Source organism: Bufo bufo, chromosome 6, assembly GCF_905171765.1.
Source record: "Bufo bufo chromosome 6, aBufBuf1.1, whole genome shotgun sequence".
NCBI lineage: Eukaryota > Metazoa > Chordata > Amphibia > Anura > Bufonidae > Bufo > Bufo bufo.
The window spans coordinates 191,440,567-191,465,059 of NC_053394.1; the positions used below are offsets into that span (position 1 = coordinate 191,440,567).

The following is a 24,493-nucleotide window of genomic DNA, read 5'->3' on the forward strand; positions in this document are numbered from 1 at the left end:
ACTACACTACCCCCCCCCCCCCCCCCGTCACTTATTAACCCCTTATTAGCCCCTGATCACCCCATATAGACTCCCTGATCACCCCCCTGTCATTGATTACACCCCTGTCATTGATCAACCCCCTGTAAAGCTCCATTCAGACGTCCGCATGATTTTTACGGATCCACTGATAGATGGATCGGATCCGCAAAACGCATACGGACGTCTGAATGAAGCCTTACAGGTGCGTGATCAATGACTGTGGTTATCACCACATAGAGACTCCCTGATCACCCCCCTGTCATTGATTACACCCCTGTCATTGATCAACCCCCTGTAAAGCTCCATTCAGATGTCCGCATGATTTTTACGGATCCACTGATAGATGGATCGGATCCGCAAAACGCATATGGACGTCTGAATAAAGCCTTACAGGGGCATGATCAATGACTGGTGATCACCCCATATAGACTCCCTGATCACCCCCCTGTCATTGATTACCCCCCTGTCATTGATCAACCCCCTGTAAAGCTCCATTCAGATGTCCGCATGATTTTTACGGATCCACTGATAGATGGATCGGATCCGCAAAACGCATACGGACGTCTGAATGAAGCCTTACAGGGGCGTGATCAATGACTGTGGTGATCACCCCATATAGACTCTCTGATCACCCCCCTGTCATTGATCACCCCCCCCCTGTCATTGATCACCCCCCCCCTGTCATTGATCACCCCCCCCCTTTCATTGATCACCCCCCCCTGTCATTGATCACCCCCCCCTGTCATTGATCACCCTCTGTAAGGCTCCATTCAGACATTTTTTTGGCCCAAGTTAGCGGAATTATTATTTTTTTTTCTTACAAAGTCTCATATTCCACTAACTTGTGACAAAAAATAAAATCTCACATGAACTCACCATACCCCTCACGGAAGCCAAATGCGGAAAATTTTTTAGACATTTATATTCCAGACTTCTTCTCACGCTTTAGGGCCCCTAGAATGCCAGGGCAGTATAAATACCCCACATGTGACCCCATTTCGGAAAGAAGACACCCCCAGGTATTCCGTGAGGGGCATATTGAGTCCATGAAAGATTGAAATTTTTGTCCCAAGTTAGCGGAACGGGAGACTTTGTGAGAAAAAAATAAAAAATATCAATTTCCGCTAACTTGTGCCAAAATAAAAATAATTCTATGAACTCGCCATGCCCCTCATTGAATACCTTGGGGTGTCTTCTTTCCAAAATGGGGTCACATGTGGGGTATTTATACTGCCCTGGCATTCTAGGGGCGCAAAGCGTGAGAAGAAGTCTGGTATCCAAATGTCTAAAAATGCCCTCCTAAAAGGAATTTGGGCCCCTTTGCGCATCTAGGCTGCAAAAAAGTGTCACACATCTGGTATCGCCGTACTCAGGAGAAGTTGGGGAATGTGTTTTGGGGTGTCATTTTACATATACCCATGCTGGGTGAGATAAATATCTTGGTCAAATGCCAACTTTGTATAAAAAAATGGGAAAAGTTGTCTTTTGCCAAGATATTTCTCTCACCCAGCATGGGTATATGTAAAAAGACACCCCAAAACACATTCCCCAACGTCTCCTGAATACGGCGATACCACATGTGTGACACTTTTTTGCAGCCTAGGTGGGCAAAGGGGCCCACATTCCAAAGAGCACCTTTCGGATTTCACTGGTCATTTACCTACTTACCACACATTAGGGCCCCTGGAAAATGCCAGGGCAGTATAACTACCCCACAAGTGACCCCATTTTGGAAAGAAGACACCCCAAGGTATTCCGTGAGGGGCATGGCGAGTTCCTAGAATTTTTTATTTTTTGTCACAAGTTAGTGGAAAATGATGATTTTTTTTTTCATACAAAGTCTCATATTCCACTAACTTGTGACAAAAAATAAAAACTTCCATGAACTCACTATGCCCATCAGTGAATACCTTGGGGTCTCTTCTTTCCAAAATGGGGTCACTTGTGGGGTAGTTATACTGCCCTGGCATTCTAGGGGCCCAAATGTGTGGTAAGGAGTTTGAAATCAAATTCTGTAAAAAATGACGAGTGAAATCCGAAAGGTGCTCTTTGGAATATGGGCCCCTTTGCCCACCTAGGCTGCAAAAAAGTGTCACACATCTGGTATCTCCGTATTCAGTAGAAGTTGGGGAATGTGTTTTGGGGTGTCTTTTTACATATACCCATGCTGGGTGAGAGAAATATCTTGGCAAAAGACAACTTTTCCCATTTTTTTATACAAAGTTGGCATTTGACCAAGATATTTATCTCACCCAGCATGGGTATATGTAAAATGACACCCCAAAACACATTCCCCAACTTCTACTGAATACGGAGATACCAGATGTGTGACACTTTTTTGCAGCCTAGGTGGGCAAAGGGGCCCATATTCCAAAGAGCACCTTTCGGATTTCACTCGTCATTTTTTACAGAATTTGATTTCAAACTCCTTACCACACATTTGGGCCCCTAGAATGCCAGGGCAGTATAACTACCCCACAAGTGTCCCCATTTTGGAAAGAAGAGACCCCAAGGTATTTCGTGATGGGCATAGTGAGTTCATAGAACTTTTTATTTTTTGTCACAAGTTAGTGGAATATGAGACTTTGTAAGAAAAAAAAAAAAATCATCATTTTCCGCTAACTTGTGACAAAAAATAAAAAGTTCTATGAACTCACTATGCCCATCAGCGAATACCTTAGGGTGTGTACTTTCCGAAATGGGGTCATTTGTGGGGTGTTTGTACTGTCTGGGCATTGTAGAACCTCAGGAAACATGACAGGTGCTCAGAAAGTCAGAGCTGCTTCAAAAAGCGGAAATTCACATTTTTGTACCATAGTTTTGTAAATGCTATAACTTTTACCCAAACCATTTTTTTTTTTTACCCAAACTTTTTTTTTTATCAAAGACATGTAGAACAATAAATTTAGAGCAAAATTTATATATGGATGTCGTTTTTTTTGCAAAATTTTACAACTGAAAGTGAAAAATGTCATTTTTTTGCAAAAAAATCGTTAAATTTCGATTAATAACAAAAAAAGTAAAAATGTCAGCAGCAATGAAATACCACCAAATGAAAGCTCTATTAGTGAGAAGAAAAGGAGGTAAAATTCATTTGGGTGGTAAGTTGCATGACCGAGCAATAAACGGTGAAAGTAGTGTAGGTCAGAAGTGTAAAAAGTGGCCTGGTCTTTCAGGGTGTTTAAGCACTGGGGGCTGAGGTGGTTAAAGGGGCGGGCACTGTGGAGGTCACTATTTATTAAAGGGGCGCTCACTGTGGCGTCACTGTTAAGGGGCCGGGCACTGTGGAGGTCACTGTTAGGCCCCTTGCAGACGAGCGTTCCTCCCGCAGCGAGTCCGCATGGCAGCACCCGGCCTGACCTCCCAGTACTGACGGGATTCACATAGCATTATATTGATTTATGATGCTATATAACCCTTACAGTTCTGGAATGTATTGGGTAACACTGGCAGCATTATGCAAGTGTTATCCAATACGTTCCAGAACTGTAAGGGTTACATAGCATCATAAATCAATATATTGCTATGTGACCCCCGGCAGCACTGGGAAGTCAGGCCAGGCTGCGTTGCGGTCTCGCTGCGGGAGGAACGCTCATCTGCAACTGGCCTTAAAGAGGACCTTTCACCGATTATTACACTAGGAACTAAGTATACAGACATGGAGAGTGGCGCCCGGGGATCTCACTGCACTTACTATTATCCCCGGGCGCCGCTCCGTTCTCCTGCTATGCCCTCCGGTATCTTCAGTCACAAAGTTATGGTAGGCGAAGTCTGCCCTTGTTCTTCTGTAGCGCAGGCCAATCACATTGCAGAGCTCACAGCCTGGGAGAAAATAACCTCCCAGGCTGTGAGCTCTGCGCTGCGATTGGCCAGCGCTAGAGCAGAACAAGGGTAGACTCCGCCTACCATAACTTAGTGAATGAAATCTCCGCCTACCATAAGTTAGTGAGCGGAGATACCGGAGGGCATAGCAGGAGAACGGAACGGCGCCATGGGATAATAGTAAGTGCAGTGAGATCCCCGGGTGCTGCTCTACATGTCTGTATACTTAGTTCACAGTGTAATAATCGGTGAAAGGTCCTCTTTAACCTCCTCAGGACCGCCGTACGCAGGATTGCATCCTGGCGGCGGCCCTGCTCTTCTGGGTGGACGCATATACGCGTCCTCTCGCGATAGCCGAGATTTCCTGTGAACGCGCGCACACAAGCAAGGAAGGTAAGCGAGTGGATCTCCAACCTGCCAGCGGCGATCGTTCGCTGGCAGGCTGGAGATGTGATTTTTTTAACCCCTAACAGGTATATTAGACGCTGTTTTGATAACAGCGTCTAATATACCTGCTACCTGGTCCTCTGGTGGTCCCTTTTGTTTGGATCGACCACCAGAGGACACAGGCAGCTCAGTAAAGTAGCACCAAACACCACTACACCCCCCCTGTCAATTATTAACCCCTTATCAACCACTGATCACCCCTGATCACCCCATATAGACTCCCTGATCACCCCCCTGTCATTGATCACCCCCCTGTAAGGCTCCATTCAGAGGTCCGTATGATTTTTACGGATCCACTGATAGATGGATCGGACCCGCAAAACACGTACGGACGTCTGAAAGGAGCCTTACAGTGGGGTGATCAATGACGGGGGTGATCACCCCATATAGACTCCCTGATCACCCCCCTGTCATTGATTATCCCCCTGTGGGGCTGCATTCAGATGTCCGTATGTTTTTAACGGATCCACGGATACATGGATCGGATCCGCAAAACACATACGGATATCTGAATGGAGCCTTATAGGGGGGTGATCAATGACAGGGGGGTGATCACCCCATATAGACTACCTGATCACCCCCCTGTCATTGATCACCCCCCTGTCATTGATCACCCCCCTGTAAGGCTCCATTCAGACATTTTTTTGGCCCAAGTTAGCGGAATTATTATTTTTTTTTCTTACAAAGTCTCATATTCCACTAACTTGTGTCAAAAAATAAAATCTCACATGAAGTCACCATACCCCTCACGGAATCCAAATGCATAAAATTTTTTAGACATTTATATTCCAGACTTCTTCTCACGCTTTAGGGCCCCTAGAATGCCAGGGCAGTATAAATACCCCACATGTGACCCCATTTCGGAAAGAAGACACCCCAAGGTATTCCGTGAGGGGCATATTGAGTCCATGAAAGATTGAAATTTTTGTCCCAAGTTAGCGGAAAGGGAGACTTTGTGAGAAAAATAAATAAAAAATCAATTTCCGCTAACTTGTGCCAAAAAAAAAAAAATTCTATGAACTCGCCATGCCACTCATTGAATACCTTGGGGTGTCTTCTTTCCAAAATGGGGTCACATGTGGGGTATTTATACTGCTCTGGCATTTTAGGGGTCCTAAAGCATGAGAAGAAGTCTGGGATCCAAATGTCTAAAAATGCCCTCCTAAAAGGAATTTGGGCCGCTTTGCGCATCTAGGCTGCAAAAAAGTGTCACACATCTGGTATCGCCGTACTCAGGAGAAGTTGAGCAATGTGTTTTGGGGTGTTATTTTACATATACCCATGCTGGGTGAGATAAATATCTTGGTCAAATGCCAACTTTGTATAAAAAAGTTGTCTTTTGCCGAGATATTTCTCTCACCCAGCATGAGTATATGTAAAAAGACACCCTAAAACACATTGCCCAACTTCTCCTGAATACGGCGATACCACATGTGTGACACTTTTTTGCAGCCTAGGTGGGCAAAGGGGCCCACATTCTAAAGAGCACCTTTAGGATTTCACAGGTCATTTACCTACTTACCACACATTAGGGCCCCTAGAATGCCAGGGCAGTATAACTACCCCACAACTGACCCCATTTTGGAAAGAAGACACCCCAAGGTATTCCGTGAGGGGCATGGCGAGTTCCTAGAATTTTTTATTTTATGTCACAAGTTAGCGGAAAATGATGATTATTATTTTTTTTTTTCTTACAAAGTCTCATATTCCACTAACTTGTGACAAAAAATAAAAACTTCCATGAACTCACTATGCCCATCACGAAATACCTTGGGGTGTCTTCTTTCCAAAATGGAATCACTTGTGGGGTAGTTATACTGCCCTGGCATTTTAGGGGCCCGAATGCGTGAGAAGTGGTTTGAAATCAAAATCTGTAAAAAATGGCCGGTGAAATCCGAAAGGTGCTCTTTGGAATGTGGGCCCCTTTGCCCACCTAGGCTGCAAAAAAGTGTCACACATCTGGTATCACGGTACTCAGGAGAAGTTGGGCAATGTGTTTTGGGGTCTCTTTTTACATATACCCATGCTGGGTGAGAGAAATATCTTGGCAAAAGACAACTTTTCCCATTTTTTTATACAAAGTTGGCATTTGACCAAGATATTTATCTCACCCAGCATGGGTATATGTAAAATGACACCCCAAAACACATTGCCCAACTTCTCCTGAGTACGGAGATACCAGATGTGTGACACTTTTTTGCAGCCTAGGTGGGCAAAGGGGCCCACATTCCAAAGAGCACCTTTCGGATTTCACTCGTCATTTTTTACACATTTTGATTTCAAACTTCTTATCACACATTTGGGCCCCTAGAATGCCAGGGCCGTATAACTACCCCACAAGTGACCCCATTTTGGAAAGAAGACACCCCAAGGTATTCGCTGATGGGCATAGTGAGTTCATGGAAGTTTTTATTTTTTGTCACAAGTTAGTGGAATATGAGACTTTGTAAGAAAAATAAAAATAAAAAAAATCATCATTTTCCACTAACTTGTGACAAAAAATAAAAAAAGTTCTATGAATTTACTATGCCCATCAGCGAATACCTTAGGGTGTCTACTTTCCGAAATGGGGTCATTTGTGGGGTGTTTGTACTGTCTGGCCATTGTAGAACCTCAGGAAACATGACAGGTGCTCAGAAAGTCAGAGCTGCTTCAAAAAGCGGAAATTCACATTTTTGTAACATAGTTTGTAAACGCTATAACTTTTACCCAAACCATTTTTTTTTTTTACCCAAACATTTTCTTTTTAATCAAAGACATGTAGAACAATAAATTGAGAAAAATTTATATATGGATGTAGTTTTTTTTGCAAAATTTTACAACTGAAAGTGAAAAATGTCATTTTTTTGCAAAAAAAATCGTTAAATTTCGATTAATAACAAAAAAAAAAGTAAAAATGTCAGCAGCAATGAAATACCACCAAATGAAAGCTCTATTAGTGAGAAGAAAAGGAGGTAAAATTCATTTGGGTGGTAAGTTGCATGACCGAGCAATAAACGGTCAAAGTAGTGTAGGTCAGAAGTGTAAAAAGTGGCCTGGTCATTAAGGGTGTTTAAGCTAAGGGGGCTGAGGTGGTTAAAGGGTGGGGGTGGGGGTGGGGGGGCTGTGGAGTTCACTGTTATGGAGATTACTGTCTGTCTTTTAACGACACAAACATTAAGTGAAATAGATTAAATATACCTGTGCAAAGCCGGGTCCTTCTGCTAGTATGATTATAAAGAAACTCGCAATATATATTAGCTTTCTATGCTTTCAAAAAAAAACATTCTCAATATAAAATATAGCCTTTTATTATGGGTTAAATGAGGGAGAAAAAGCATCTGAAAGTCTCTCCTCAGATTCAAACCTGGAATCTCTACATGCAAGGCTGGCCACTCAGCACTAAGCTATAACCTTACCACATAGAGAAGGATGTTTTTTCTACAATCAGAAACATAACACATAATACTGGTGTCTTTATAATCCTATGTTGTGCCTGTGAATAAAGCAGTAATATGTATATTACCTTTATAAGCAAATCTCAATGTGGTAATGATATAGTATGTAGTGTGTAGGATATGTACCTGCTAGGACACAGATCTGCTCTCACCATCACCATGCTCATGTCTACCCCTGTTAATCAAGAGCGGGGGGGGGGGGGGGGAGCACAAGGGGAGTAACAAAGTAATGCACCAAGGGTTCAGCTCCGTCACCTGGTGCTCAAACGTGATCATTTGCATATGAAGAAATAAACTCTGATATCACTGCAGCTATTTAGCATACAGACAAAAGAAAGTTATAGCGTTAATCAGCACGATGAGCTCTACCAGAGCCTCTTTAAGCAATAAAAGGTTCTTCTGTAATGAATATATTGTAACACATTTATAAATAGCATTAAAGACAATTCTCTCGTTATTGGAATTTCCACTTCACCACCATGACGGCCCAGAGAGATTGACCCCTGACCTCTGTAGGGGCAGGAACAGAGATAGGTTTAAAATGACCCCTCCCACCACCATTCACCAGTGTGTTCCTGCCCCTATAGTGGCCAGGACAGAAATAAGTCCTCTCTGGCCTTCAGGGAGGTGAAGTGGACCTTGTGTATTATTTTTTTTTAGAGTACCTGGGTGACCGCATCGGTGGTGTTTCTTGCGGGCCTTTCACCCAGAGATGCGTCCCCTGCTCTCCGGCGGACTTCGTTCTAAAGCTGACAGGGAGACGCCAGGGACACGCCCCACCCTGTGAAGTAGCCGACCGGAAGGACGTTCTGCGCTGTCGCGCGCGTCTGACGTCACTTCCGGGCCGCCGGACGAAACCCGGAAGTGGACAGGCTTCTATAAAAAATGCTCACAAGCACTTTTCCCGCTGCGCTCTCTGCATCGCTCTGACCGGAGATGTCGGACCAGGAGAAGGAGCCACAGCAGAAGGAGCAGACCGCTCCTGAGCGCCCCTGCGTGAGTAGCCCACCTGGGCAGGCCGGCAGCTTCACAGGTGGCAAAGGGGGGGGGGGGGCGAGTGCCGCCTTAGTAGGTAACCACTGTTCCCCTCCCCCTGGAGTGTCTGCTGGTATGCTGCAGCTAAGTTTATTCTCCTATACTAGATTGACATAAATTTAATAGGCTGCCTCTCTCACTTTAGGCCAAACTTACTTAAAAAACAAAGAAGACCGCCAGATGCATCCAGTGCTCCGTCAGGCTTCCTGATGACTATACTAAAAAAACTTTGCAAGGATTGCATTGCCAAATTAGTGAGAGACGAATAGCCCTCAATTATGCAGGAGTTTAGATCCATGATTCAGGAGGAGGTTAAGTCTTCACTGGCCTCCCTCTGTGAGGATACCAGGGGGATTCGCCCACCTAAAAGACCCAGGATGGCGGACATTCCCTCTGACTCAGAGGATTTAGAGGACGATGCCTCATCCTCTAAAAAAGAGGACGACGACCCCCTATCTGAGGGCGAGATCGTCCAGGACTCTAGAAAAATTTTCTTCATTCCCAGTGAGATGATTGACCTTTTAAAGGCTGTCAGGGATACCATGGGGGTGTGGAGGACATTCAGCGTCCCCATACAGTTCAGGAGGAGATGTTTGGGGGATTGAAGGTCAAACGCTCCAGGGTATTCCCCATAAATGAAAACATTAAGGAGATGGTGATGGATGAATGGGCCCATCTAGAAAAGAAACTGGGAATTTCCAAGGAATTCAGGAACCGCCTTGCATTTGACCCGTCAGACTCTAAAATTTTTGACGAGGTCCCTAGAATTGACGTCCAGGTGGCCAAAGTCAATAAGAAAACCTCACTTCCATTTGAGAACTCCTGTCAGTTAAGGGACACTATGGAAAAGAAGGCTGACAGCTTATTAAAAAAGTCCTGGGAGGCAGCTATGTTTAGTGTCAAGACAAACATAGCCGCTACTTCAGTCGCCAGGTCTATGTACCTGTGGCTGAATGAATTAGAAGGTCATCTAGCTAGCAAAACGTCCAGGGAACAGATACTAGATTCTATTCCCTTGCTAAAATCTGCCACGGGTCTCCTAGCGGACGCCTCCGCAGAGACATTTAGATTTTCAGCCAAGGATGCGGCCTTGTCCAATGCGGCCCGGAGGGCACTTTGGATGAAATCTTGGTCGGGAGACATCTCTTCCAAGATGAAGTTGTGTTCTATAGCCTTCTCGGGTGAATACGCGTTCGGTCTTGTATTGGACACAATTCTCGAGAAGGCTACTGATAAAAAGAAAGGGTTCCCTGAGGATAAAACCCCTAAAAAGAAACCCTCCTTTCGTGGTCAATATTCCCAGAATAGTTCCTTTCGTGGTAAAGGTAAATCCGGACGTTGGAGTTACCCAAAAGGGGGGAGGGGTAGAGGGTACCTCCTTAATCCCCAAAACAAGGGCGGTGAGAAACAGTGACGCCAGGATAGGGGGAAGACTATCCCAACATTTTGCTCAGTGGCAGCAGACTTCTCCGAGCCTCTGGGCGCAAAATCTTGTCAAATTTATTTAGGTTTTACACTATAATATCCTTTTTCAACCAAAACTAAACAAACAAAAAAAAACATTTTAGTATCTCCATAGTTTGCGAGTCAGTTTTTTTTTTAAGTTTTTAGCCGATTGTCTTAGGTAGGGGCTCATTTTTTGCGGGATGAGAGGGCGGTTTTATTGGCACTATTTTGCGGTGCATATGACTTTTTGATCGCTTGCTATTACACTTTTTGTGATTGTAAGGTGACAAAAAAATTGCTTTTTTTACACTAATTTTTTTTTTTTAATGTGTTCATCTGAGGGGTTAGGTCATGTGGTATTTTTATAGTTCAGGTTCTTACGGACGCGGCGATACCTAATATGTATACTTTTTTAAATTTATTTTAGTTTTACAAAATATCATTTTTTGAAATAAAATGTTTTGTTTTAGTGTCTCCAAAGTCTGAGAGCCATAGTCATCAAGCAGTGGTGGTTGAGCTTCCACACTATAGGAAAAAGCACTAGCCTATGTGTGCCAGCAGAGAGGCTGACGCTTTTTCCTATAGTGTGCAAGCATGGCCACCACTGATGGATTGCAGGGTGATCTGTAACCATGGAAACGAGCAGTGTATAATGTGGTAGAAAAATGAATCCAGCCTGCAAAGGAAGCAATATGGATAATAACAATATATTAGTAAGTGGCTTGTATGAACTTTCTCTACATGATAAATGCAACTTATTGAAGTGCTCCGATGCGCTCCCTTGCCCTGCGCTAAATCGTGCAGGGCAAGGTCTCTTTTGTTTTCAATAACACACTGCCCGGCGGAAACTTCCGCCCGGCAGTGTGTTCAGTGACGTCACCTGCTCTGATGGGCAGGCTTTAGAGCTGCCGTAGCAGTTTTACTGGCTAGGGCAGAGCTAAATCCCGCCCATCAGTGCCAGTGACGTCACCTGGCAGCCCCATGGAGAGCCTGGTATGTCACCGAATCTCAAAAAAATGCCTTTGTCCTGCGCGATTTAGCGCAGGGCAAAGGAGAGCATCGGAGCATGAAGTGCTCCGATGCTCAAGTCAGGGGGGCTGCCGGGGTGAAAATGGAGGTATGTCCGGGTTCAACTCTGAACCCGGACAACCCCTTTAATACAAGCACTTAGAAATGTATTGTTATAATCCATATTGCTTCCTTTGCTGGCTGGATTCATTTTTTTATCACATTATTCACTGCTCGTTTCTATGGTTACAACCCCCATGCAGTCCATCAGCAGTGGCCGTGCTTGCACACTATAGATAAAAAGCACCATCCTATGTAAGCTCCCATGGTCTAAGGTAATGGAATTTTCTCCATTAACCTATACAGAAATAACTATATTATAATCCAGTGCCTGCCACCTGCTGGCCTGATTTGTAATATACAAGTATTAAACCTGAAAGCCTAGTACAGGCTGAGCCTCATTACTGACATGTAATGCCTTCCCTGATCTCCACCTAGGGGAGGCGTTCCTGCCTGTGAAGCACTTGTTTCCGGCGTCTCAGATGCCGTGGTCATATTTGACCATGGCATCTGAGGGGTTAAATGTCTGTGATAATCATTATCGCCAATCGTGGACATTAGCCGCGGATGTCTGCTGTATGAAACGGCAGGCACCCGCTAACTATGGTGCTCACTCCACTCCGAAACAGGCACCATCTTTCGTACATGTACTGTTGATGTTCTGAAGGCGGTAATCTGCAAGAGCACACTGATGTTGGACAAGAGGCCCTGGCTTGCAATCTCCATTCTAGTTTATCCCAAAGATGTTCAGTGGGGTTGAAGTCAGGGCTCTGTATGGGCTGGTAAAATTTTTCAACACCAAACCAATGCTGTTATGAAACTTGCTTTGTGCACTGGGGCACAGGTATGCTGGAACAGAAAGGGGTTTTGCCAAACTGGTCTCACAAATTGGAAGTAAACAATTGTCCCCAATCTCTTGGTATGCTAAAACATTAAAGGGGTTGTCTGAACTTTTAATATTGATGACCTATCCTCAGGATAGGTCATCAATATCAGATCGTCTGGGGTCCGCCACACCTTCCAATCAGCTGTATGAGGAGATGGTGGGTGCAGTGCGCAAGTGCTGTGTCCCGTCTCGCTTGCTGCTTTGCCATAGACCTAGCAGCAGCAGAAGGAAGAGACTGGAGACGGCACGTGCACACTATGCGCCGTCTCCTCATACAGCTGATCGGTGTGGGTTCCAGGTGTTGGACCCCCACCGATCTGATATTGATGACCTATCTTGGACAACCCCTTTAAAATTTCCCTTCACTGGAACTAAGAGGCCTAGTCTAACTCCCAGAAAAGCAACCTCGTAGCATTATTCTTCGTCCACCGCACATTACAGTTGGTACAATACAGTCAGGCAGGTAATGTTCTCCTTGCATTTGCCAAACCCTACATTTTTCATCAGACTACAAGTTAGAGCAGTGTGTTTACTCCACAGAACACATTTCCACAGCTCCAGTGATGGCATGCTTTACACCACTTGATCTGACACTTGGCATTGTGCTTGTTGATGTAAGGCTTGCGTCCATGGCCTTAGCTGATGTTAATGTCAGCGGAGGTTTGGACCTCTGCAGGTATTGAGTCAGCAGAGCATTGGCAACTTTTATGCACTATGCACCTCAGCATTCAACATCATGGCTGAGTTCTGTGGTTTCTAAATACATCAACTTGCCAATAATTTCACTAAAAATAAACTTCACCAGGGCTGCCCTCTGTCACCGATCTTGTTTGCCCTAGCAATCGAGACATTGGCAATTAGAGTGAGATGCAGTAACAAAATAACTGGAGTGACCATGGAAGAGAGAGAAGCCTGTATAGGATTATATGCCGATTATATGATTTTATATTTATCATCATCTGACACATCCCTTGGCAATGCAGTGGCTCTGATAGATGAGTTTGGGGAGTTCTCTGGCTTACGAATCAATTGGGAAAAATCTGTATACATGCCATTGAGCATAGCAGACTCGACAGGTCCTTCCCAGGTGGAACGATTAAAGGTGGTAGATACATTCAAGTACCTGGGAGTAAATATCACTAAAAAGTACTCTTAAGCCCTGGCACTCAATATTTATTTCTTAATGGATCATATACAGAACAAGGTCCAAAGCTGGAAGACATTGCCCATCTCGGTAGCAGGTCGCATTAATCTAATTAAAATGATCATACTCTGTATGCCCTTCAACACTCAGAGGTGCACATACCCAAATTGGTGTTTAAAGCAATAGACTCCCTCACTAGAGTTTTTATTTGGGGCAGATCCCGTGCTAAACTAAGCCTAGACACACTAAAACGCGGAGGTATGGCTCTCCCGGATTACTACATTTATTACCTGGCAGGCCAGCTGAGGCTCATTAATACCTGGTACACATCTGAAGACCTACCCACACCGGAATACTTTTTAAAATGTTATCTAAACTGCCATACACTATGGTCAGTCTTGGAGATGGACCCTAGATTCCAGAAACTTCTACTGCCGCTGCATACGTTGGCACAAACGGTCTGGAAAGGGGCTAAATTATTGTCCCAATTTACGGAAGTAGTCTCCAACATTCCTCTGTGGGCTAACCAATCTTTGCCGCATATGCAGGTGGTTATGGGGGCGGACAGATGGCAACTGGCAGGGGTCAAGACACTTGGAGATATATATGACCAAGGATTGTTAATGTCGTTCGAGGCACTTTCTCAGAAATACAACATCCCCCATACTCACTTCTTTTCATACCTACAACTCAGATCCTCCATACAGAATAAATTCCCAAACATTAACCCCACGATTTCTAAATACCCACTCGTAGGAGTAGTTAAAACTCAAGGACTTGTGTCGGTGATATATTCAAATTTGGTGCAGGCAAAGGTCAGAACTAATCCCCTCACGGTTGTGGACAAATGGAAAAGACTGATATCCACACTCACAGAAGAACCCATAACCGCTTTATTGGAATCGCATTTACAGGTATCACCAGTGGTAAATAATAAAATAATCCAATTATACATCATTCACCAAACATATCTTACACCAATAAGGTTATATAGAATTGGTAGAGCACCATCAACAGCGTGTCCAAGGCGGACTTCTGGCGCATGATGTGGAGATGCAGCCCGATTGCCATATGCCAGGGGGGGGGGGGGGGGGACAGCTTTTCTCTCCAATCTGCTGCCAGTTCAGATGGCTTGCTCCCCCGAAGTTTGCCTGCTTGGAATTTTAAACGAGGACAATTGGGATCACTACATGACAACATTTTTGAGGGAATCTCTATTTATAGCACGTAAATGTATTGCTCTGAGATGGTACAACCCCAATACACCGAACCTGTCCATGTGGAAATTGCAAATAAACCAGATTCTACCGTATATAGCGTTGGTATTTAAACATTGCAACAAACCTCAAAAATTTGATAAGGTTTGGGGCCTGTGGTATGGGTCACCCCACACTATGTACTCAAACTTGAGACTGCGACAAGCTATATCAACAGCTCGAGGGTCCATGGAACAGTCGGTTTTATGGGGCCACCTGAATGTAACATACACTGTAATGCTAACCAGGAGACAAGGGTATTACAACAGTGCAATGGGAGACTGAAATAATTGGAAAGACTGCTTATATCTGTTTGTATTATGATATGTAACAGGAATATATGTTCTCAATGTTATTTCTTTTATGTTAATAACAGTTAAAATAAATAAATAAACTTCACAAGCTGACTTATTACAGTGGCATCCTATTAAAGTACCATGCCCCAACTCATGGTGCTCTTTAAATTAGCCCATTAGAAACATAGAAACATAGAATGTGTCGGCAGATAAGAACCATTTGGCCCATCTAGTCTGTCCATTCTTTCACAAATGTTTGTAAAGGCAGGCTGCGTGGCTAGGTGCTTGATTTTACAGAGTTGTGGCAATGGGTTTGAATGAAAGACCTGAATTCAGTGAATAAGATGTGTGTTCCAATCCGTATGTCCATAGTTCAGGGGTGGACTGCAAACAGTGGCCCTGGAAGAAAAACCTAAAAGTGGGCTCTATGTTGTAGGTGAGTCCACATTGACTGAAGTCAGGCCAACACAAGCCACAAGTATTCAGGGATAACAGAAGTAGGCGGGGCCACAATACCATAGTACAGCACAAAATACCGCCCTTGCAGAACCAAATACTGCAGTGCAGCATAAAATACTGTCCTATCACCATGCTGATGATGGTGATACAGTTAGTGAGTTCAGGAGGGAACCTGCAGCCCATTAGTCAGGTGTAGAAGTATCTGCTGCTCCTAGCTTTAACTATTGCTGAGAGCATCAGATTGTCAAGTACCTGGCTGGCATCCATGAGGAGGGCTTGGGCAGCCCCTGGGCATCAGCCCATTGAGAAATTTACCTGTAGGGTCTATGTTCAGTCCACTTCTGCAATAGTGTATGTGTCACAGAAAAAATATATTTTACCATGTTAGCCAGGCACTGTAGATGTAGATGCTTTTAGTCAGTTAAGTGCTGTCTTACTATAGGAATAGACCCATCCAAAGCAGTGATTTTGTACATGTATTTATATATTTTTTTCCAGCCACTTCATTAGATAAAGGTGCGTGTCTGGGTGGAGCGACACTTAGTCTGCTGCATGATCGAACATTTGGTTACACTGGAGATACCCAGGCACAGGAGTTATGCCTTTATTTGACAAAGGCAGCTAGTACACCATACTTTGAGATCTTGGAAAAGTGGATATACAGGGGAATCATCAACGATCCATACAGGTACATATTTATTACCAAAAGTACCATAAAGCTGTAGTTCAAATTTTAAATTTCTTGTGTTAAATTAAAGGATTTTGTGTAAGTTTAGATTTTCAGCTGTCCTTTTTCTAATTAGATCTTGTGATTTGTATATGTTTACATGGGTTTATAGTGTGGGTCACATGTGGCATATCTAAACAAAATGATCCACCATTGGAATTAAATCCAAATTGTAGACTTGTAGGCATATGCGCAATGCGCGGACCATATCCTCATGCAGCTGATCGGCGGCGGTGTCGGGTGTCGGACCCCCGCTGATCTGATATTGATGACCTATCCTGAGGAGAGGTCACCAATATTAAAAAGCCCGGACAACCCCTTCAGGACAAAAACTGGAATCCGGAATACAATCATTCCAAGGATTATTAACCCCTTCAAGACCAAGCCAGTTTTCACCATAAGAACCTAGCCACATTTTGCAAATCTAACATGTTTCACTTTATATGGTAATAACTCTGAAACGCTTTTACTTAGATAAGAGATTCTGAGATTGTTTTCTAGTGGCATATTGTACTTCATGACAGTGGTAGATTTGAGTCAATATGTTTCACCTCTATTTATAAAAAATTTTAAAAAAATCAGAAAATTTTGAAAAATTCACAATTTTTGACATTTGAATCTCTGCTTTTGATACCTCATAAAAATAGTTGTTACTGTACATTTCCCAGATGTCTACTTCATGTTGGCATTGTTGTGTAAATTTCATTTTTTTTTTTTTTTAGGACGTTAGAAGGCTTTTAGAAGCAATTCTTCCAATTTTTACGAAAATTTACAAAACCCACTTTTTAAGGACCAGTTCAGTTATGAAATCACATTGTGGTGCTTACATAGCAGAAACCACCCATAAATGACCCCATTTTAGATTTTGCAAACTTTGTTAACCCTTTTAGGTGTTCCACAAGAATGAAAGGAAAATGGAGGTAAACTTTATTTTTATTTTTTTGCAGATTTTCCATTTTAATCTATTTTTCCCTGTAACACAGCAGGGGTTAACAGCCAAAGAAAACTGTTTACAGCCCTGCCGTGTGCCCATACAACAGTTTACAGAAGCACCCAACATGTGGTGGTTAACTGTTGTATGGGCACACGGCAGGGCGCAGAGGGAAAGGAGAACCATATGGATTTTGGAGGGCAGATATCGCTGGGATAATTTTATATTGCCATGTCACATTTGAAGACCCCCTTATGCACCCCTAGAGTAGAAACTCCCAAAAACTGAACTCATTTTGTAAACTACGGGATGAGGTGACAGTTTTATTGGTACTATTTTGGGGTACATATGATTTTTGATTGCTCAATATTATGCTTTTGGTGAGGCAAGGTAACCAGAAAATGGCTGTTGTGGCACACTATTTTTTATTTTTAGTTTTTTACGGAGTTCTCCTGACAGGTTAGAGCATGGGTTGCATTTATAGAGCAGGTTGATACGGACGAAACAATACCAAATATGTGTATTTTTTATTTTATTTATTTTTTTATTTACATAATAAAGCATTTTTAAAACAAAAAATGTTTTTTTGTGCTTTCATTTTCTGAAAGCTATATTCCTTTTATTTTTCTGCCGATTGTCTTGTGTAGGGGCTCTTTTTTGCAGGAAAAGCTGACATTTTTATTGGTACCAATTTTGGGTACATATGATTTTTTGATCATTCATTATGACACTTTTTTGGGGGGCAAGGTGACCAAAAAATAGCTATTTTGGCACAGTGTTTTTTGTGATATTTTTATAGAGCAGGTCATTACGGACAAAGCAATACCTAATATGTCTAGTTTTTAATTTTTATACAATAAAAGCATTTGTCACCATTTTCTGAAAGCTATTTTTTTTTTGTGTGCGACTGTCTTATGTAGGGGCTAATTTTTTGCAGGAAGAAATGACTGGTACTATTTGGGGTTGCATATGACTTTTTGATCACCTGGTATTGCACTTTTTGCGAAAAAAATAAATAAATATATATATATATATATATATATATATATATATATAATTTTTTTTTTTTTTTTTTTATACTGTTCACTTTAGGGGGTAATTCATATAATATTTTTAGAGAGCAGGTTGTTAATGACGCGATGATACCTAATATGGCTGCTTTTTTTACATTTATTACAGTTTTACACTATATAAAAGCATTTTGAAGACAAAAAAAAAACATGTTTTAGTGTCTCCATTTTCTGAAAGCCACATTTTTTTTTTATCTTTTGGGGGATTATCTTATGTTGGGGCTTATTTTTTGCAGGAAGAGATGACGCTTTGATTGGTACTATTTTGGGGTACATGTGTCTTTTTGATGGCTTGGAATTACACTATTTGTGATGTAAGGTGACAAAAAATTGCATTATTTGCTCTTTTTTTTATGGCGTTCACCTGAGGTGGTAGATTATGTGACATTTTTATAGAGCACGTCATTATGGACACGGCGGTGGGACTTCACCTTTTCAGCGTTTGATCCCTGTTTCAATTCAGTACAATACACTGTGTTGTACTGAATTGAACTGTCAGCATCTTGCACAGTAAGACACTGACAGTTGCCTAGGAGACCCAGCCTGCAGGCTCGATCTTCTAGGCTTTCGTAGCTGGCCATAGCCATTGCAACCATTGGCCCCCTGTCATCGCAGCGCGGAGGGCCGATGGAGTCAAAGGGAGCCCCCTCCCTCTGCAAACCCTGCACATGCCACAGTCAGCGCTAATTGCGGCATGTGAAAGGGTTAATCCGCCGCCATCACCGCACACAGCGATGCTGGCGGATGAAGCAAGGGCCCCGCTATCAGTAAGAACCCTTTCACACAGGCGAGAATTCCGCACGAGTGCAATGCGTGACGTGAACACATTGCACCCGCACTGAATCCTGACCCATTCATTTCAATGGGGCTGTGTACATGAGCAATGTTTTTCACGCATCACTTATCCTTTGTGTGAAAATCTCAGCATGTTCTATATTCTGCCTTTTTCACGCAACGCAGGCCCCATAGAAATTAATGGGTCTGCGTGAAAATCGCAAGCATCCGCAAGCAAGTGCAGATGCGGTGCGATTTTCACGCATGGTTGCTCGGAGATGATAGTGATGAGCAACCCCGACCCCATTAAAGTAAATTCACTGTATTATTTTCCCTTATAACATGGTTTCAAGGGAAATTAATAGCATTCTTAATACAGAATGCTTACTAAAATGTCGATTGAGGGGTTAAAAAAAAATATATTAACTCGCCTTATCCACTTGATCACGCAGCAGGCATAGTCTTCTTTCTTCTTCTTTTAGGACCTGCAAAAGGACCTTTGACGTAGTCGCATTCACCACGTGGTGAGCGTGGTGACGTCAGCGCAGGTCCTGCTGAATGAAGATAGAAGAACCATGTTATAAGGGAAAATAATAAAATCTACAGAACACCTAAGGCCTCATGCACACGACCGTTGTGTACATCCGTGGCCGTTGTGCCGTTTTCCGTTTTTTTTTCGCGGACCTATTGACTTTCAATTGGTCCGTGGAAAAATCAGAAAATGCACCGTTTTGCAGCCGCATCCGTGATCCGTGTTTCCTGTCAGTCAAAAAAATATTACCTGTCCTATTTTTTTGACGGACAACGGTTCACGGACCCATTCAAGTCAATAGGTCCGTGAAAGAACACGGATGCACACAAGATTGGCATCCGCGTCCGTGATCCGTGGCCGTAGGTTACTTTCATACAGACGGATTCAAAGATCCGTCTGCATAAAAGCTTTTTCAGAGATGCGTTTTCACTTCGTGAAAACTCAAATCCGACAGTGTATTCTAACACAGAGGCGTTCCCATAGTGATGGGGACGCTTCTAGTTAGAATATACTGAGAACTGTGTACATGACTGCAGCCTGGCAGCACCCGATCTCTTACAGGGGGCTGTGATCCGCACACTGGCCACCAATGAAATTACAATAGAGGGAGGGGGGCCGACTGAGGCCGCACACTGGCCACCAATGAAATTACAATAGAGGGGGGCCGACGGAGGCCGCACACTGGCCACCAATGATATTACAATAGAGGGGGGGCGGCACACTGGCCACCAATGATATTACAATAGAGGGGGTGCCGCACACTGGCCACCAATGATATTCAAACTGGGGAGGGAGGGGGGTCTGCCCCCTGCTGCCTGGCAGCGCCTGATCTCTTACAGGGGGCTATGATCAGCACAATTAACCCCTTCAGGTGCACCTGAAGGGTTAATTGTGCTGATCACAGCCCCCTGTAAGAGATCGGGTGCTACCAGGCAGCAGGGGGCAGTCATGTACACAGTTCGTCGTATATTCTAACTAGAAGCGTCCCCATCACTATGGGAACGCCTCTTTGTTAGAATATACTATCGGATCTGAGTTTCACGATGTAACTCAAATCCGATGGTATATTCTAACATAGAGGCGTTCCCATGGTGATGGGGACGCTTCAAGTGAAAATATACCATCGGATTGGAGAAAACTCAGATCCTATGGTATATTAACTGCTGACTTTACATTGAAAGTCAATGGGGGACGGATCAGTTTGAAATTGCACCATATTGTGTCAACGTCAAACGGATCCGTCCCTATTGACTTGCATTGTAATTCAGGACAGATCCGTTTGGCTCTGCACGGCCAGGCGAACACCAAAATGACTTTTTTTTCATGTCCGTGGATCCTCCAAAAATCAAGGAAGACCCACGGATGAAAAAACGGTCACGGATCACGGACCAACGGAACCCCGTTTTGCGGACCGTGAAAAAATACGGTCGTGTGCATGAAGCCTAACCCAAACCCGAACTTCAGTGAAGAAGTCTGGGTTCGGGTCTGGGTACCACATTTAGTTCTGAACGGATACCAACGTTTGCATTATAGGAGCGGATCCGTCTGTGCAGATACCAGACGGATCCGCTCCGAACACAAGTGTGAAAGTAGCGTAAGGCTACCTTTCACATTAGCGTTTTTTGCGGATCCGTCTTGGATCTGCAAAAACGCTTCCATTACCGTAATACACCCGCATGCATCCGTCATGAACGGATCCGGTTGTATTATGTCTTCTATAGCCAAGACGGGTCCTTCATGAACACCATTGAAAGTGAATGGGGGACGGATCTGTTTTCTATTGTGTCAGAGAAAGCGGATCCTTCCCCATCGACTTAGATTGTGTTTCAGGACGGATCTGCTCCGCACCACATCGCAGACAGAAAAACACTGCTTGCAGCGATATTCTGTCCGCTATGGGAGAGCAACCAAACGGAGCGGAATGCATTTTGGTGCATTCCGTTTCGTTCAGTTTAGTTTTGACCCCATTGATAATGAATGGGGACAAAACGGACTCGTTTTGTTCCGCTATTGAGATCCTATGACGAATCTCAATAGCGGAATTGAAAACGCTAATGTGAAAGTAGCCTAAAACACGCCACCATGTACTATCAATGGAATCATATATACCGCAAATGCCAACATTAGTATAACACTGCCAGTGATTACAAGATGCAGTAATACAATCATAATTTATATCATTATCAAAGGTGAAGTGATATAAAAATCAGATGGCAAAAACAAGTATATCTAAGTTATTAGTTTAGTTGTATAGAATCATTATGTCAAAGGAATATGCATACATATGATAAACATACAGTATGATAAAAATTAGTAGAAAGATATACTATATTTGCTAAAGAGAATAGAGATTGACTGGTATTTTATTCCTCATAGTGGATAATTTGTTCCCTTCTTAAATTTAACCCTTTTCGATGTCTCGTATTTAAAGGAAAAATCCAATATGCCTTTTTATCGAGTGATGTCTTAAGCCTCATGCACACGTCTGTGGAACACGGACCATGAGATACCGGCCTGGATTCCTGCTGAGTGCAGGAGCGCACTGCGTCATTGGTTGCTATGACGCCGTGCTCTTCATGACGCCGCTGATGTACAGTAATACACTCGTATGATCTATACGAGTGTATCACTGTACAGCAGCGGCGGCACGAAATGTACAGCGTCATAGCAACCAATGACGCCGTGCGCTCCTGCACTCAGCAGTAATCCAGGCCGGTATCTGACGGTCTGTGTTTCACGGACGTGTGCATGAGACTTTAAAGGGGTTGTCTGAGTTATTTATTTTGTACTTTGTATGTTTCTAACTAATCAAATGTAAGGAGTTAGCAATTGACTGACTTTATCTGCAGTGGCCTCTTTCTCATGATGTCTCGTACACAAGCCTAGTCTGTGTCTGTGTACGAGTCCGTCACTGTGCTAGCTACGCCCCCCCTGCACTGCCGTCTTGCTGCTGTCTGTGCTGTGTCTCCCTCCCACAGGATTCTTCAGGAAAGATTAACCCCTTCTGCAGCACAGACTCAGGGCTGGAGGCTTTGCTGAGCAGCTGCAGACAGTGAATAGACACATAATCTGTCGTCGTCATCCTGTAGACAGAGTTGACAAACTGGAGGAGTTCTGCAGAGCACTGCACAAGAACAGGTAGGGGGAAGATCCTGTGTGTATCAGCAGTGTCATTGTACAGCTGGGACTTGTAGTCCTGCACATACAGCATGCTGCTGAGTATCCCAGAAGTCAGTCATTTCACTCAGGGCAGCACTTTTATTCACTACCTTTCCAGAGCAGCACAAATATTCATGAGGGAAAACCTCAGAGATGTTGTTTTTGCAGATAAACAAAGGGCCAGAAGAGAACTAGGGAAATGAGGAAATTGTTTTTTTTTTGCCTAAAACTTGTTTAGCTTATGTATATATTGCTGACCATCAGATTTACAGTACTGTATTATTATTATTTTTCCTTTTACTCAGACAGCCCCTTTAACGACTTCACATCCGGGCCATTTGCCCCCTTCCTGACCAGGCCTAATTTTGCAAATCTGACATATGTAACTTTATGTGGTAATAGCTTTGGAACGCTTTTACTTATCCAAGCCATTCAGAGATGGTTTTCTCTTGACACATTGTATGTACTTCATGATAGTCATACATTTGAGTCAATATATTTCACCTTTATTTATGAAAAAATCCCAAATTTACCAAAAATTTTAGTTATTTTTTTGAGCGATTTTCTTATGTAGGGGCTCATTTTTTGCGGGCTGAGGTGACTGTTTTATTGGTAGCATTTTGTGGGACATACGCCTTTATGATCACTTGGTGTTTCACTTTTTGTGATGTAAGGTGACAAAAATGGCTTTTTTTGCCACATTTTTTTATTTATGTTTTATGGTGTTTATCGGACTAGGTGGATCATGTGATATACACTCACCTAAAGAATTATTAGGAATACCTGTTCTATTTCTCATTAATGCAATTATCTAGTCAACCAATCACATGGCAGTTGCTTCAATGCATTTAGGGGGGTGTCCTGGTCAAGACAATCTCCTGAACTCCAAACTGAATGTCAGAATGGGAAAGAAAGGTGATTTAAGCAATTTTGAGCGTGGCATGGTTGTTGGTGCCAGACGGGCCGGTCTGAGTATTTCACAATCTGCTCAGTTACTGGGATTTTCACGCACAACCATTTCTAGGGTTTACAAAGAATGGTGTGAAAAGGGAAAAACATCCAGTATGCGTCAGTCCTGTGGGCAAAAATGCCTTGTGGATGCTAGAGGTCAGAGGAGAATGGGCCGACTGATTCAAGCTGATAGAAGAGCAACGTTGACTGAAATAACCACTCGTTACAACCGAGGTATGCAGCAAAGCATTTGTGAAGCCACAACACGCACAACCTTGAGGCGGATGGGCTACAACAGCAGAAGACCCCACCGGGTACCACTCATCTCCACTACAAATAGGAAAAAGAGGCTACAATTTGCACGAGCTCACCAAAATTGGACTGTTGAAGACTGGAAAAATGTTGCCTGGTCTGATAAATCTCGATTTCTGTTGAGACATTCAAATGGTAGAGTCCGAATTTGGCGTAAACAGAATGAGAACATGTATCCATCCTCTGATGGCTACTTCCAGCAGGATAATGCACCATGTCACAAAGCTCGAATCATTTCAAATTGGTTTCTTGAACATGACGATGTGTTCACTGTACTAAAATGGCCCCCACAGTCACCAGATCTCAACCCAATAGAGCATCTTTGGGATGTGGTGGAACGGGAGCTTCGTGACCTGGATGTGCATCCCTCAAATCTCCATCAACTGCAAGATGCTATCCTATCAATATGGGCCAACATTTCTAAAGAATGCTATCAGCACCTTGTTGAATCAATGCCACGTAGAATTAAGGCAGTTCTGAAGGCAAAAGGGGGTCCAACACCGTATTAGTATGGTGTTCCTAATAATTTTTTAGGTGAGTGTATTTATAGAGCAGACCCTCACGGACGCGGCAATAACAAATATGTCTATTTTAAATTTTTTCAATTAAAAAAAAATAATTACGTTAATTACTTGGGGAATTTTTTTTTTTTTTTTTTTACATGTGAAACCTTTTTATTTTTTATTTTACACTTTGCATCCCCCATAAGGTCAAACAAGA

General features: G+C 43.2%; 1 protein-coding gene across 2 annotated transcripts in view; it reads left to right on the forward strand.

Annotated features, from left to right (window-relative positions):
- Positions 1–24,493, forward strand: part of TUBGCP2 (tubulin gamma complex associated protein 2) — a 478,187-nt gene that overhangs the window by 224,304 nt on the left and 229,390 nt on the right. For both annotated transcript variants that reach the window (XM_040435527.1, XM_040435528.1), the window contains exon 8: positions 15,816–16,005. In XM_040435527.1, the coding sequence (XP_040291461.1) occupies positions 15,816–16,005 (190 nt within the window). The remainder of the gene's footprint in view (positions 1–15,815; positions 16,006–24,493) is intronic.